We start from the raw sequence: 14,748 nt of genomic DNA, 5'->3' as shown, positions 1-14,748 counted from the left end.
ATGCTCATGCTCGCTCTCTCTCTCTCTCTCTCTCTCTCTCTGTTAAAAATAAATAAACATTAAAAAAAATTTAAGCTCTTTGTACTAAAATCTATACCTATTTTCTAAGTATTCAGTGTCACGGGAATCCCTCACAGTTCCTGGATTCTTGCTGTGGGTTTTACCCATTAGAGATGTCTACACCAGCCCATACCTCTCCTGTTCAGATGGTTGATATTTTTTCATTGTCTTCATTTATTCTGACATTAGTATGTGGCCGTTTTTTATTCACTCATTAATTCACCAAACATTTATTTAACACTTACCAAGTGTAAGGCTTATTTAAAACAAAGGAATAATGATACAGTGAATGGACAAGAGGCTGGAAGGAAGTGTTGCTCTCCATACAGTTGCCTGTGAATTAATTCATTAATTTCATAAACATTTTGCAAGTACCTAATGTGTGTGGCACTGTGCTGGGAGTCTGACGTGAATGTACATTTTAGTCCTCAGTGGTTCAAAGTCAAGAGGAGCAGGTACAGAACAGGGGAGCAGGTCCTACCATGGAGAGAAGCTGTGAGGCAGTCTGCCTTGGAATCTGGTTACCCCCCACCGCACACGAGCCAGATGTTACCCTAAGACACATTACACAGCCTAGACACCAAGGGGGCTGTGATAAGGATGAACTAGACTGGAAAGTGAATCCAGCTGTCATAGGTGCTTTAGCATGATGTCTCATTTGTCATTTTCTTCTCTTTTTAAACTACAAATAACACATGCCTACTGTAACACAACAACCAATACAAAAATGTATAAAGAAAAATTAATGGAATTTTTTTTTTTTTTGCCTTTCTGAGAGATCTTCATTGTTTTACAGCATGGATTGGCACTGCTACTCAGGCCTTGGTTCTAATGGCTGTGGTCTCTTCAATCCAATCATTGAATGGTCTCCTGTCCTGGCTCCTTCCTCCCCTCCTTCACTCCCCCATCTCTTTTGCCTCTCTTCCTTTCCTTACCTTTCCTTCCTTCCTTCCTTCCTTCCTTCCTTCCTTCCTTCCTTCCTTCCAGTGTGATCCTTTACATGTCACCCAGAAACTTCCTCCTTTTTCTTTTTTAACTTTGCAATGAATCACAAATGGTTTTCCAACACCTGGTGATTTTTCTACCTAGAGAAAAACCCACAAACCAACCCAGCTTCTGGAGTCTGGTCTTTGATGAGGTTCTCTCAGTTGAGGTGTCTTTGCTGAAAGCTGGCTCTGCCTAGAAGCTAAGAGGGAAGGCAGGAGTGGAAGCTTGACGAGGAGCTCCAGGACAAGAGGCTAGGCTTATCTGCTGCTTCACAATTTGGCAGATCCCAAAGTGGATGTGAACTGACAGAGGACATGTCCTTGTTTGAAGGTGTCCACAAACTTCTAGAAATGTGGGAAATAAGCTCACACCTTATGTGTGTGCTGGTTATGTACATAGAGACATGCTTGAGGTCTCAGAGCCTTTGTTCTGCGTCTGCCAGTGAGAGTGGCCATGGTTCCCAGTGGTAGTTCCCCAGTTGTTCAGATAAGGCTGACCTGGTGAACACTGATCTTTGGTAATCTGCTGTTAACTGAGCCTAAGAGAATCAGATGGTGAGTGATGAGCATCAGGTGGTAGAGCAAGAGCTAGAATTCAGATGTCTTCGGAATAAGCATGTATTTGGAAACATTCAGTGGTAATGGAGATTGAAGCCCATACTGCAGCCTTGAAACTTAATCTGGTGCTAATGATAATAATAATGATGGCAATGATGACATTTACTACATGTCAGCCAAACACTATTCTAAGCATATCATTTAGTATTTCCAGCAGCCCTTTGAGGTGGTACTCTAACCATTTTCCCACTTTAAAGGTGACAAAAGTGAGGCATAGAAAAACTTGCCCAAGGTCAACACCAATAAATGTTAGAGCCCACATTTAGTAAAGAAGGGAATAGGTAGGAACTGCCCCATTTTGGCCCTCAGCCCAGGTTGGAAATGTATCCACTTAAAAGTTGAACTCACTAACAGCTAATTTATAACTCTAGAAGTTATTGTGACATACAATAATTTGTAACTCTAGAATTCATTAAATTTCACAGTGGGAAGTAGAACTACAAAACAGATCAGAATCACTTACCCACCACTGAGCAGATTCTCAACTTGGAAGGCAAAAGTTGTTTGGGAAATGACTCAGAACATGGCTTGGGGATCAGGGTCAGAGCAGAGGGAATTGGGCCCTTTTAAAACAGAGACCTTCGCTCTCCTCTTCGCTCACTCATCCTGCATGGCCATGCTTTTGAGTCCACAAATCAGTGTAGCAGGTACTCTGAGTATTGGAAAGGCATTATCAAAGAAGTTCTTTCCTGCCAAATATCTGTTTCTCTAGAGTGCTTGTGATAATGGTGTTATTTTCTAGTGCTTCTTCCAATATATTTTTGTTAATTTTTAAATAAAATCAAAGACAATTAGAGACAATTCTGCTTGACTTTGATGGACTAGCTTATTTCCCATGGCCACTCTGGCATTTTTCACATCTTAGGACTGGTTACCCCTGTTCATCTTCTGTATCAGTATAAGATCTAGAGCACTAATTCCCCTTCCTTAAGGAAGCATGTGGCTGCCACTTTACCTTTTGAAGACAGCATCTTTCAGGAATCCACATGTTCCCTTAGCAAGGTCTTACCAGTGATAGATGGGATCTTCTGCTGAGGGAATGTGTAACAGCAAAGGAGAAAGATCAGGTAGGTGTTTCTATTTCAGTGCTCCCACTATGTAAAAATGACATTTGCTTCTTCTGAAGTCCACATGAAGCCTCAGGGGGGTAAACAGAAGCAGGTAGCAAGAGTGGGCAAGAGTCCAGGGGTCAGGGGAGATGTTGAGAGAGAGAGAGAGAGGAAAAGAACATAGTTAGCTATTTTACCAATGAAGGATTGACTGTTTTACTTATTAATGTAATTTATGTTGAATTTTGTGAGTAGTGTTTTTTTTAAGTTTTCTTTTCCTGATTATAAAAGTAATGTAGGCTCATCAGTCAAAATAAAATAAAAACTTTAAAAATCCAAATGTGATAGAAATATGTTAAATAGAGTGAAAACTTCCCCAAACTCTACATCCCAGGGTAACCATGGTCAGTGTATATTCTTCTAGATTTTTTTCCATGGGAATTCTAACTTGTAATCATCCAGTTGGCATTATTAATGCTATTGCATTAATAATGTTACATTTGTGATTGCAAGTGGCTGTGAGTTGTTTTCTGGCTTAGAAATGGCATTAAAAGGGCATGCTACAGTGGGGAAGGGACATCATTGGCACCAAGTCATAGCTCACTCCCTGGAGGCCCTGCAAAGCTCCATATGTACAGGGCACACAGTCTTCTGGGGTTCTTATTCAGATGCATGTTCTGATCATGTAGTTAGGTAGTGGGCCTGGGAGTCTGTATTTCCAGCAGGTTACCAGGTGATGCCATGCTGCTGCTTGACAGACTCTGGTTTGAGCAGCAAAGGACTAAGTTCCACTCTTTTGATTTTGTGCCCAAGGAGAGCTGGTGTGAAACTTCATATGCATGTGAGTGGGCTGATAACCCCATGGTCATGTCTTACAGCTGCATTCACAGCTTGTTACCACAGTGCCTATGGTTGTAAGTAGTCATCCAGAACCATCAATAATTTGTAGTCCTAAAGAGTAAGAGTTCCGATATCATCATCCAAAAGTATTGGTTAGGCACTTTATGTACTCTCAAATAGTTAGAGCATGTGCTTATGGAATAAGGTAATCCCAGAGTGGTGTATCAGTACAGACGGCACTATAATAAAACAGAAAGGAGCACAAAACAAAAGGAACATTATTGTCTAAGAGTTGCTTCTCCTTTCTTTAGAGCCCAACAATCTGTTGTCTCATATGTGGGGTCAAGTGGTTCTCTGTATTCAAAACAGCATACTTTTATTACCAAACCACATTTTTTGTTTATTTTAATTTGTGTTATAAAAGTATATTTATGAGGTAATGAAAATGTTTTAAAGTTAGATTGCAGAGGCACCTGGGTGGCTTAGTTGGTTAAGTGTCCGACTCTTGATTTTGGCTCGGGTCATGACCTCACAGCTTATGAGTTTGAGCCCTGCATCAGGCTCTGTGTCGTCAGTGAGGAGCCTGCTTGGGATTCTCTCTCTCCCTCTTTGCCCCTCCCCTGCTCTTATTCACTTTCTCTCAAAACAAAGAAATAAACTTTAAAAAAATGTCTAAAAAAAGTTAGATTGCAGTGATGGTTCAAAAACTCTGAATATACTAAAAACCATTGAATCATATACTTTAAAAGGGTGAATTTGTAGCATGTAAATTATCTCAAGGAAAGCTATTTTTTAAAAAAGGAAAAAGTATATTTAAACAAATATTTAAAATTCAAATTCTGGGCAGAATCAGAATCCAGAAGATCCTGCCCTAGAATGTCAGGAGGCTGCTTTTGAAACACTCCACCAGCTGCTCTGTATTGTCCCACCCTGTATTGTCCCACCTTGTGTGGGCTCTTCTGTGAGCACCCAAAGCTCTAGCTTGATCTTGCTTTACCACTTGGCTAAAACATACATACTGGTGGTGATTGGAAAAACTGCATGTTGGTGAGAATGTGGAAGCTGACTGCCAGTGAGATCCTAAATGATTCTAGTTCCTATTTAATTCAAACTCACTGATGCCAAAACTTGCGATAGTTGGGGGCAGAGTGGGGGATGGTGTTTGGAATTGAATCCCCCTATGTTTGGTGTAGATGGCTGCTGTGTAAATCTGAATTTGAAACTGGAGATGGTTGATTGATGAAGAAAACCTTAAAACCAGCATTTTAGTATTACTTTTAAAGATTTCTTTTCTGACTTTATAAAGTGCATGTTTATGAAAGTGCAAAATGTTTATGAAAGTGTTTCAGTCTCTACATAATCATCAAGGCTTATGAAAACTGCAGATTCCTCAGCCTTGCCATAGACCTTGAACTAAATTGGAGCCCCGAACAAGCCCCCCAGATAGTTCATAGACATGTTAAGTTTTCAGAACCAGTTATGTTGAGTATACCAAAAAAACCCAAAAAAACAAAAAAATATAAAAAAAATATTAAAACACAGTAATTCCATATTTTCAAGATTATCAGTATTAGAGCTAATTCCTTGTAGCAGTTTTTCCATATATGTGTTTGTCTTTATCATGCTTTTATAAATTGAGCTCATATTCTACTTATTGTTTGGTACCTGCATTTACACTCTGCTTAACATTATATCCAAAGTATTTTCCCATATCATTAATATTTTCCAGAAACATGAAGAACATTTGACTTTCAGTCTTTTTTAACTTTCTATCATTTTACCCTGTGTCATTTAAAAAAGCTTGTCCCAGGTCAGGACATGGGCATAAGGGGAGCTGTTTCTTGGTGGACCCGTTTTGTAGGTTAGCAGAAGGGTTCCAACTTGAGGATATTCATTCAGTCTTTCTTCTACAGCATTAGATAGGAGCATTAGAAGAGAATGTAATTTGGTGTTTCCCTAGTTTCATACGCAAATAATTTAATAACCAACTGGTAACTTATGGACAATTCTGTTTGAGATTTCCAGAAAATGTTCCATTTTTACTTTGACCCTGAAGTGAATTGTAGGTGTAAAACACAGTCTTATCTGCATTTAAACCCATCCCTGCCTTTAACATCAGGGTAAAGTCATCCCTAGCAGATTCCTATATGTTACATAGTGAGTGTCTCTTTTGTATTTGATTGTAACTTAGATTATTAATTATTAAGAGGTAATTTTTTAATATTAATACATATTAAACAACTTTATAGTTAATATTTCATATAAGACCAACCTGAGGGTCTACAATTTAACAAATGGCAACTATGAAATGACCTCATAGTTTCACTTCCCTTAAACAGCAACAATCATGATTACATGATTCTAAATATAAATATAAATCTACATAAATCTAAATATATTTCAAGTTTTAGGTGACCACTTTGTATCAAAAAAATCTGCCAATCACAAATAAGTTTAGTTATCTGCAAAATACATTAAAGCAATTCCTAAATTTTCCTAGATATAGATTATTCTAGATTGGGTATGGCCAATTGTGAAGTTTCAAGAAAGAAATATGCAGGTCATATTGTATTTTTTCCTGGCTAAACTTTAGGATTAATTCATTTGCAGAGAAGAATAAAATGCTCATGTTCTTTCTTCTATGACAGATGCCAGAGATGCAGAGCAATTGAGCAAGAACAAGGTGACACATATTCTGTCTGTCCACGATAGTGCCAGGCCTATGTTGGAGGTAAGGGAGAGCTACGTGCATTTATCTTTATTTGTGTTTCCTGGGAGTGCATAGGACATTAGTGAAGGCAACTACCTTCTCTCTGACTCCATGTGCCCCTATTCATGTTGTGTACCTGTGGGCATATTAATTTTGTTTCCAGGCCATATTTGTGTCTATGCCCTGTCTGTGGCATGGCAGAAGAATGTATTCTTCTTCTGATTATACTCCTGCTACATTGCTAGCTTGGCTTTCTTCGCTAAATACCAAAGAATAAGTTGATGCCGCATTTACCTCTAGATGTTAAAGACATTTAAAACTCATTTGCATTCTTAAAAAAATTTTTTTTAAATGTTTATTTATTTTTGAGAGAGAGAGAGCATGTGTGCGCAAGCAAGCGGGGGAGGGGCAGAGAGAGAGAGACACAGAATCAGAAGCAGGCTCCAGACTCTGAGCTGTCAGCACATAGCCTGAAGTGGGGCTCAAACTCACGAACCATGAGATCATGACCTGAGCTGAAGTCAGACGCTCAACCGACTGAGCCACCCAGGCGCCCCTGTTTGCTTTGTTTTCAATATTATCCTTAGCTTTAGAATCCAAAAAAATTCAGCCTGCTCATTTCCTGATTTTTTTTTTTCCCATTTGAGCTCAATTATCTACCATTTACATTTAAGGACAAAAGACAATGGAAGATAAATTGTCACTGGAGATTTTCCAGGGCTTCTGGTACAGGGACTATCAGTGTAGAAGCTCTTGTTATGGCTTAGGTTTTCGAGTAAACAGGGTGTGTCTGCCTGTACACTAATTCCAAAAGCACCTTCACATCTTCAATTTTACCCTAATGGATGGTTTGAGCTGTTGGCCAGGAGTAAAATCTACTTCTATTTTTTAGCCTTGACAGAGCCCAAGTTACCTTTTTTTTTTTTTTTTAGAAAATAATACATGTGTGGTTGTGACCCATAGGTGTTCTTCTATTTTAGGATGGGGTATTGGAAGGGGAGGGGTTACTTGTTCTGGAAGAAATAATCCTAGTTCAAGCTGTTTTCATTTAAATTCACATTATGCAAGAGCAGGTAACATACCTTTTATTTTAAATTTATTTTCCTTATCAATTAGAGCTGCCAGATTTCAGTTAGTGTAAAGACATGAGAACATGGTATAATAAGTAATTCTATTAAATGTTATAGTACCAGAGAACCATTGATGGTGAACAAACCTCTGTTCACTTCTCCAGATCTGTGAGTTCATACTTCCTTCTGTTGTTTCAGCTCTGGTTTTTTGTTAAGGTGCTATAATTTGTGTTGCAGCATGATTTTATTGAAAACAAAACAACAGCACATCATTTTTTGGAGATTAACAGTTCCTTTGAAAATAGCTACTCTATTTCTTCATCTGTCAACAATAGTTTTATATTTAAAATATAGCCAAGCTATGGTCAAGATAATAAGTTAAACACAAACTGGTCATGATTGACTTCCTCTTAAATCACAAGATGAGGCTTGAGGTTTCCTTTATTTTAATAAATTACATAGATGTTCTTTCCACTCTCATCCTCCGGGCCTGCCTCACTACTTTATACTCCATATAATGGAACACATAGCCATGCGTGAACATGGCCCTTAAATCTGTTCACATTGTAACTTCTGTCCAGAACCAAGACCCGCACGTTAGAAATAAAAAAGCTCTGGACCTTTTTTGTCCAATCTCCCCCACATTACATGTGGGAAACAAAGGGTTAGAAAGTAAAACAGGTTGGATTATAACCCAATATAAAGAGACACTCTTTGTGCAAAAACCTCAGAGCTGTGGGAAAACTGTGTTTCCCCATCAGTATTCTTTTTCATTCCCTTACCTCAGTCTATAAGGACTGGCTTGGGAAAAAAAAAAAAAAAAGAAATTCTGTGCCTTTTCTTTAGAGGTGGCTTGTATTTAGCGACATCCTATTGTAGTCTTTGAATGCTGTTATTTACCTCAGCTTGATAATAAGTACTTTCCTGTGATTTAATATTCATTAAGAGTTAGACCATCATTTTATAGCATAATATACTTTAATGTTTCTCCTCTTATTTTGTTCAGTTTTAACTTCACAGGTAATTAATAAATACATTCCTATAAAAAAATTAAAACAGTAGTCTCTCAGTACAAGTGGGAAGACTCAGTCACCAAAAGTTATTTCAACTCATGTGCTCACATTAAGTTACTGGGATACAGGAGATTCACTAGGGTCCCAGAAGTTGCAGAACTTTGTTTAGCTCTCTGCCTGGTGCATAAAGGGACTCTTGTGTCTTAAATTGTAAATTCAGTTCCAGAAGCCATGATCTCACCCAGCCTGAGATGAATCAGGGAAATTGTTTGGAGTTGGTAAATTGAGGGATGGATTTTATTCTTCAGCAGCTCTGTGTTATGCTAGCCTTGATCATTGGAGAGAAGTAGAGCAGGGATGAAAGTGAGAGGGCAGGTTGTGTGCAGAGCCAAGCAACTGCAATAAGTTGAACCCCAAACTGGTAAGAAGCCCTAATATAAGGTGAAGGGATAAGGCATAGGAGACGAGACAGCTGGGACCTCCTTCGTGATCTGAAATCTTCAAAGCCATGCATGTTTATTGAATGGCCCCTAACTTACTCTGGGCAACACTAGTCTGGAGCTGGTCTGGGAGTGGCAAGGTTGTTATTATTGAAAATCGGAAGGGTTTCAGTGCTACTAATTCCATGCAGGAGTTTCCAAGCCCTGCTGCCATGTAGCCACTACACTGTAAATACTTCTTTCGTTCATTTCCAACAAATATTTGAATGGGTTTAAAAGCAATTGGTGCTTAGCATCAAGTATCAAAGGCTTTTATAATCTTTACGTATGCTCTTATTGTAATGGAAGCTAAGTGAAAGAGGGTAGTCATATTGTGCAATATGGTTTCTAGTACAGAGCTCATAGGTCAAGGGCTTTGTGAAGATTCTAAAAGGGTAGATTGTTGAACAGTAGCCCTGGGATGTGATACTTTGCAAAAAATAAAGAAGTTTAGGGAATTTAGCACACTATTGGCTCCTCTGGAAGATCCACATATTTATTAAAAGCTCTCAAGTTCTGCATTGAAGATACACACTTATCAATCTTTCTAAACAGGGAACCAGTGTGTGTGTGTGTGTGTGTGTGTGTGTGTGTGTGTGTGCGTGTGTGTGCGCGTGCGCGCGCGCCTGCTTATGTAACACACTATCTAATAACATCCCATGGCACTATTTTCTGCTGTATAGAGTCATGGACATTTAGATTAAGGAGGACTCAGGAAAGGGGTCTGCTGGCCATTAGAGTCCAGGGTGAGCTTTCTGGGTGAGCACTTGTTCAGAGGGATGCTTACACAGCTAAGTAAGCTAAGATGACTGTGATCAGGGAAAGGGTGCTAAACCCGATCTTATTACCAAATGGGGCTGCCTTAATATAGATTGTTGTGAGAACCTAATATTGGTAGGATGGAAGATTGCATAGTTTTAGTGCTTGTTACATCTTTCGTGGTCATAATGATTTGTAACCTGTTGTAACACCTGACCAGTGACCATTCTGGTGCATCTGCCATGAAAAGCCTCATGAATATGCTAAAGACATCTTTAGTTATGCATTTATTGATTTTACTTTAGGAAGGACTTTTAAGGAACTTGTGATTTGGTTGATTTCAGTTAAATTAGATGTGATTCTCTATTATTTAGGTACTTTTTAGAAGGGTTTCCCAATATAATGTTAGGGTGTTGTACTCTTTCTAACAATCCAAAGGCAGAAAAGAAATGAAAGAATAAAAGGTGCTGTTCTCAGGGTGGAGGGGCTGGGCCTCACCTCACCTCTGGTCATCTAGTAAAACCAGGTGGTCTTTGATGCTTCTTCGGTGGATGAGACAAGGTTTACTTATCTTTTGAACCATGAGGCAAGGTGGTCAGCCAAGAGAAAGAGGTCCAAAGCCCCAATTTCTTTTTCTCCAGAAGAGTATCTGAGGAGTAGATTTTCTGGGATGATGATTCTAAGAAACAGTAGAAACTTGGGGACCTATATATTCACTTGAGTCAGCCCTAAATTAACATCTACAATTCTGAAGAGCTCTGACTCCATTTCTATGCCTACTTTTTCTGTGTTTGACATAGGAATCCCAGATGAACAGGGTCCCAGAGATCACTTACTTTGATTCTACATTGTGTAGACAAAGAAGCTAAAGTTCGGAGACATGAAGGGACTTGCCCAGAATCCCATAGTTGGTCTGTGTAGCTTAATAGGAACCTGGATCTTCTTTCCCAAGCCAGAGATTTCCCCAGAGTGCCTTACTGCCTTGGTCCTCTCCTTGCAGGACTGATGCTTCTGAATCTGCAAGCAATATTAGTAGATATTGCCACATATGCTTTGGAAAGGGTTATACCATTTGTGCCTTTACTGGCAATGTATGAAAGTTCCTGTTTTCCAATACTGCCACCAGCACAGAGTTCTATTCTTCATTACTTTTAATTGGCAATTTTTTTTGTTTTATTTGCTGTGAATGCTGTCCTCACACTGTTGAGTTTCTTTTCCAAACCGTTCTTGCCTTTGAAGGCAGGGAGTGATTGATTGATTGACTGATTGATTCAACTCCTGCTACATGCCAGGCCCTGGGACAGATGCTGGAGATAACAGAAGGAATTAATCTCAGTATTTTCCCCAATGAAGCCCTTAGAGTGTAAACAAGATATATATTATGGGTATTTTATAAATACCAGTAATAATTAAGTCCAGTGGAGGAAGAGCTCTGGCTCAGGGTAGGCCCTTAGTACTAGGAATCAAGTAGGAACAGAGGCCAATGAAGATCAGAGAACAAGGTTTTTCCTCTGCCACATGAATCTGGAGACATTTGCAGTTGACCAGGCATTTGACTGGGTTTTTGGAGATGATAAGAATTTGAAAAATCTGGTCTGTTGCATTCCAGCTGGTAGTCCCAAGACATGACTTTTGGTAGAGCTCTGATTCCATGACAGTCATACCAATCTCTTTCAATCCTCCAAAAAGACTGAGAGCCCAGCAAGGTGGATGGCAGTGTTCTGGTTCCTTCATAGCATAATCAGACCTGGTGACTTGCTCACATCACCTGTTAGCAAGTGGCAGGGCCAGGGGGAAAATCATTGCCACATTCATTAATTTCAAACAGAAGTTAAGTCCAGACCTGTAATTTAAATATTGAAGGTGGAAAAACCCCTTTATCTATTTCTATGTGTAGGACTTGGTTGGGGAGTTGATTGCTTTTTCTGGAGTGTTTCCTTATCAGTGAGCTGTGTCTTCAGTGTCTACTGATTGCTCTAGATTTGAGGGGTAGTGAAAACTCCTGTCACAAAGATGGTGTTTTTTTCATATCAGGAACCCCATATTGTTTGTAGGTGCTAAGGAAGTAATATTGAGCAATGAAAGATTTCTCCCTTCCCCTGAAAAAAGAAACAGAACTCTATCTTTCTAATGTAAAAATTTCAGAGGTTGTTTCATTTTTCATTCTGTGTACTTAACCAGAGCACCTGCAGGAAACAAAACTATTTTTTGCTATTAACAAAAATGCTTTAAAAAGTATTCTCATTCCTTTGCTGAACTAATCCTCCAAATAATTTTAATTTTTAAATGATTTATATTTTAGGATTAACTAGAAAAAAAACAGTGGTTTATATGCATATAGTCAAACCAGGGTATTTTATGTATACCAGGTAGGTTTTTTGAGCTTGAGTTCAGCATGGATATGTATTCTTTCCATTTTAAGTTTTGGCTTTTATACTTTGAACCACTTAAGGGTTTTTTTGTTTTTTTTTTAAGAATAAGATGTTTTCATAAACGACATTTATTCTTGGTGGTTCTGTTTTATATTTCCTTTAACACTAAAGACATTTTTTGAGGTGCCCATGCTCACAATTTCATTTTGTTAGTTTTGTTTATAGTTGGCCACATCTTCTGGTTCTGATACTTATTGTTATCTATATGTCTGTACTGCTGTCTTCATTACCCACTTACTTTGAGGAAACTCTCACCAAGGTGAGATATTCAGTCTACTTGGACAGTGGTGTTGGCAGACTGAGGGGCTCCTTGATGTACCTTGGTTGTCTGCTACATGTCTGTCTGGTGACCCTCCTCATTTCACTACCTCAAAAGTTAAGTTGGTTTCCCAAGTGTAAATCAAACCAGAAACAAGGTGTTAAGTGGCATTTAAAGTTTAAGAAACTTCTATATGCTCTTCTTTCTTCTACGCTATTGCCTGCTCAAGCCCTACCCTTCCTCACAGCTTGGCCCCAGCTCTCCTTCTGAGAAGGACACTCCCAGTTTCCTCCAACCTCAGGACTTCTTCCCTTTTTTCTGTAATATTTGTAGTTTATACTCTGAGCTGGGTTGTGAATTGTATACACTCTGTGACAGCCTCTGTAGTCTATCAAATGGCTATTTAATCTCTGTTTGATATCTAACTCTTTACTGTGTCCAGGCTCCTCAGCTGGCTTCAGGCCTACTGCAGACAAGTACTACACTGAGATTGCTTTGGTGTCTCCAGTACTCAACCTGGGTCTGGTACACAGGAGTCCCTATACAGACACTTATTGATGAACTGAGAGCCACATGCGTTTTCAACTCCATTCCAAAGTGGGAAATCAGGTCTTTGATCATTTGTAGTTCATTGAGAGGTATGAAAGAAGAGCTGTGCCAAGAATGATTTATTAACCATGAGTTATAAGTGAAGCCAGAGGATCTGTTTAATGCAGTGTAGCCTCATTTATGTGGTTTGTTTGTTGTGTTCCTCACTTGTCAGTAAGTGATAGCAAAAGTAGATGTACTGTTTTATGGAGTTCTTATGGACTCTAGTTCAGAATTATCTTTTGCTAAGTTATTATAACCAAGAATTCCCTGTGATACTTCTATGATGTTCTGATTGATCTCTTAAGGATCCTTTAGCCACCTTTGGTTTGCATTAGAAGCTTTGTCCTACAAGGAGGAAAGTACATTTTAAGACACAGACAGTGAGTGATCAATTAGAAGGTTTGCCATACCCAAGGCACTATGCTTGAAGTACAGGCAGAGTTGGTTGAGGCATTGTCTCAGACTTCAAGGACTTAATAGCCAGATCATGAAAAGCTGAGAGAACATTCAAGCATAGGGGCTTGTGTTCTGGCTCATGAGGAAGATCCTCATTGCCCGTGGTCTTCCTTTGGCAGCCACATAAGCACACTTGCAGGGTGTCACCCCCAGCTCTGCCTTTCTACCTGGTATCCATGTTGGTCCTCAGTTTTCAGGACCCAAGGGCCCCACCCTGCCCATGACCTTCAAGTCACAGGAGCTATAGGACACATTTCCCCTAGGAGGATAGGTAATTAATGAAAGCCACATGTTTTATCTTGTACTCACAGAGGTATGGGCAACGATGTTCACTGCAGCTCTGTTTGTAATGGCAAAAAATTGGAGCCAACCCACACATTCAGCAGAAGGATAGTAATCAATTATGATACAACCATGTTAAGAAATACTCTGCAGCAATTCAAAAAGAGAAAGGTTTATAGGTATACACAGGAAAAAGTTAATTGTTAAGCAAAATAAGCAAGTTGTAAAATAATATCTACAATATAATCCCATTTATATAAAATTAAATATCAATTATATATTTCTGTGTGTACATTTATATGCATGTAAATGTACAGGTAAGGGTTTGGAAGGACTGTGCCAGATTCTTCAGAATGGTAAGTGGGGTAGGATGGGAAAAGAGGGTAGGAAGGATGAATTTCACTTTTGTGTCTAGTTTTATTTTTTTCACAGTGGGAGTCTCTTCATAGTTTCTTTTTGAATGAAGAAAGGTAGGGAAGGGAGGCAGGCAGGTGGGTGGCCATACCCCTGGTCTCTGTAGTAGTGACAAGTGGATATTGAGGCTTGGCCAGAATGGGTTCTGTGGTAAAAGTGTTCCCTATGGATTCATGTGTGCATGTTGGACATCAGACACATTACATCCTTGTTGTCCATGATCAGGGGATATAAACCATTCATTTCAGTTATCTTAATCTTGAAAGGGAGAAGGTAGCCCGAGACAAACCTTTCAACTGTCTAGATTTTATTTTTGGTATCAATTAACTTCTATTTGATTGTTTCAGTTAAATGAATTTATGTCCTTTCTTAAGATTCACAAATCCCCTAGTGCAGCTTGAAGCATTGGGTGAGATTTCCTATGTAGATTGGCCAGTGTATCCAATGTGGATGATTTTAGTTAGTTTATTGGCATTGCAGAACCTTCACACTATCAAATTGCTAATGAGGTCCTGGCCCTTTGAAAACAAATCATTGTTTGACCATGGTTTTCAGATTGACAATTGTTTCCAGTGAACCCCCATTGTTTTCACCTCTCTAGGAAAGTCTTTGATGCCACCCAAGTATCAGTGGCACCTACCATACCAAAGGCTTGCAGCAGCTTTCATGTGTTGAGGTAAATTTGTTTGAAGCCAACCCCAGACTTAAATAGAAATGACTCAAATAGAAA

General features: G+C 39.1%; 1 protein-coding gene across 3 annotated transcripts in view; it reads left to right on the top strand.

The window, feature by feature from the left end:
• DUSP22 (dual specificity phosphatase 22) overlaps window positions 1–14,748 on the top strand; it is a 62,834-nt gene that overhangs the window by 16,616 nt on the left and 31,470 nt on the right. For all 3 annotated transcript variants that reach the window (XM_030314976.1, XM_030314978.1, XM_030314975.1), the window contains exon 3: window positions 6,202–6,284. In XM_030314976.1, coding sequence (XP_030170836.1) covers window positions 6,202–6,284 — 83 coding nt within the window. The remainder of the gene's footprint in view (window positions 1–6,201; window positions 6,285–14,748) is intronic.

This window comes from Lynx canadensis, chromosome B2 (assembly GCF_007474595.2).
Source record: "Lynx canadensis isolate LIC74 chromosome B2, mLynCan4.pri.v2, whole genome shotgun sequence".
Classification (NCBI taxonomy): domain Eukaryota; kingdom Metazoa; phylum Chordata; class Mammalia; order Carnivora; family Felidae; genus Lynx; species Lynx canadensis.
Note: the sequence above shows the minus strand (reverse complement) of the source record. Positions and strands in the feature narration are given on the sequence as shown.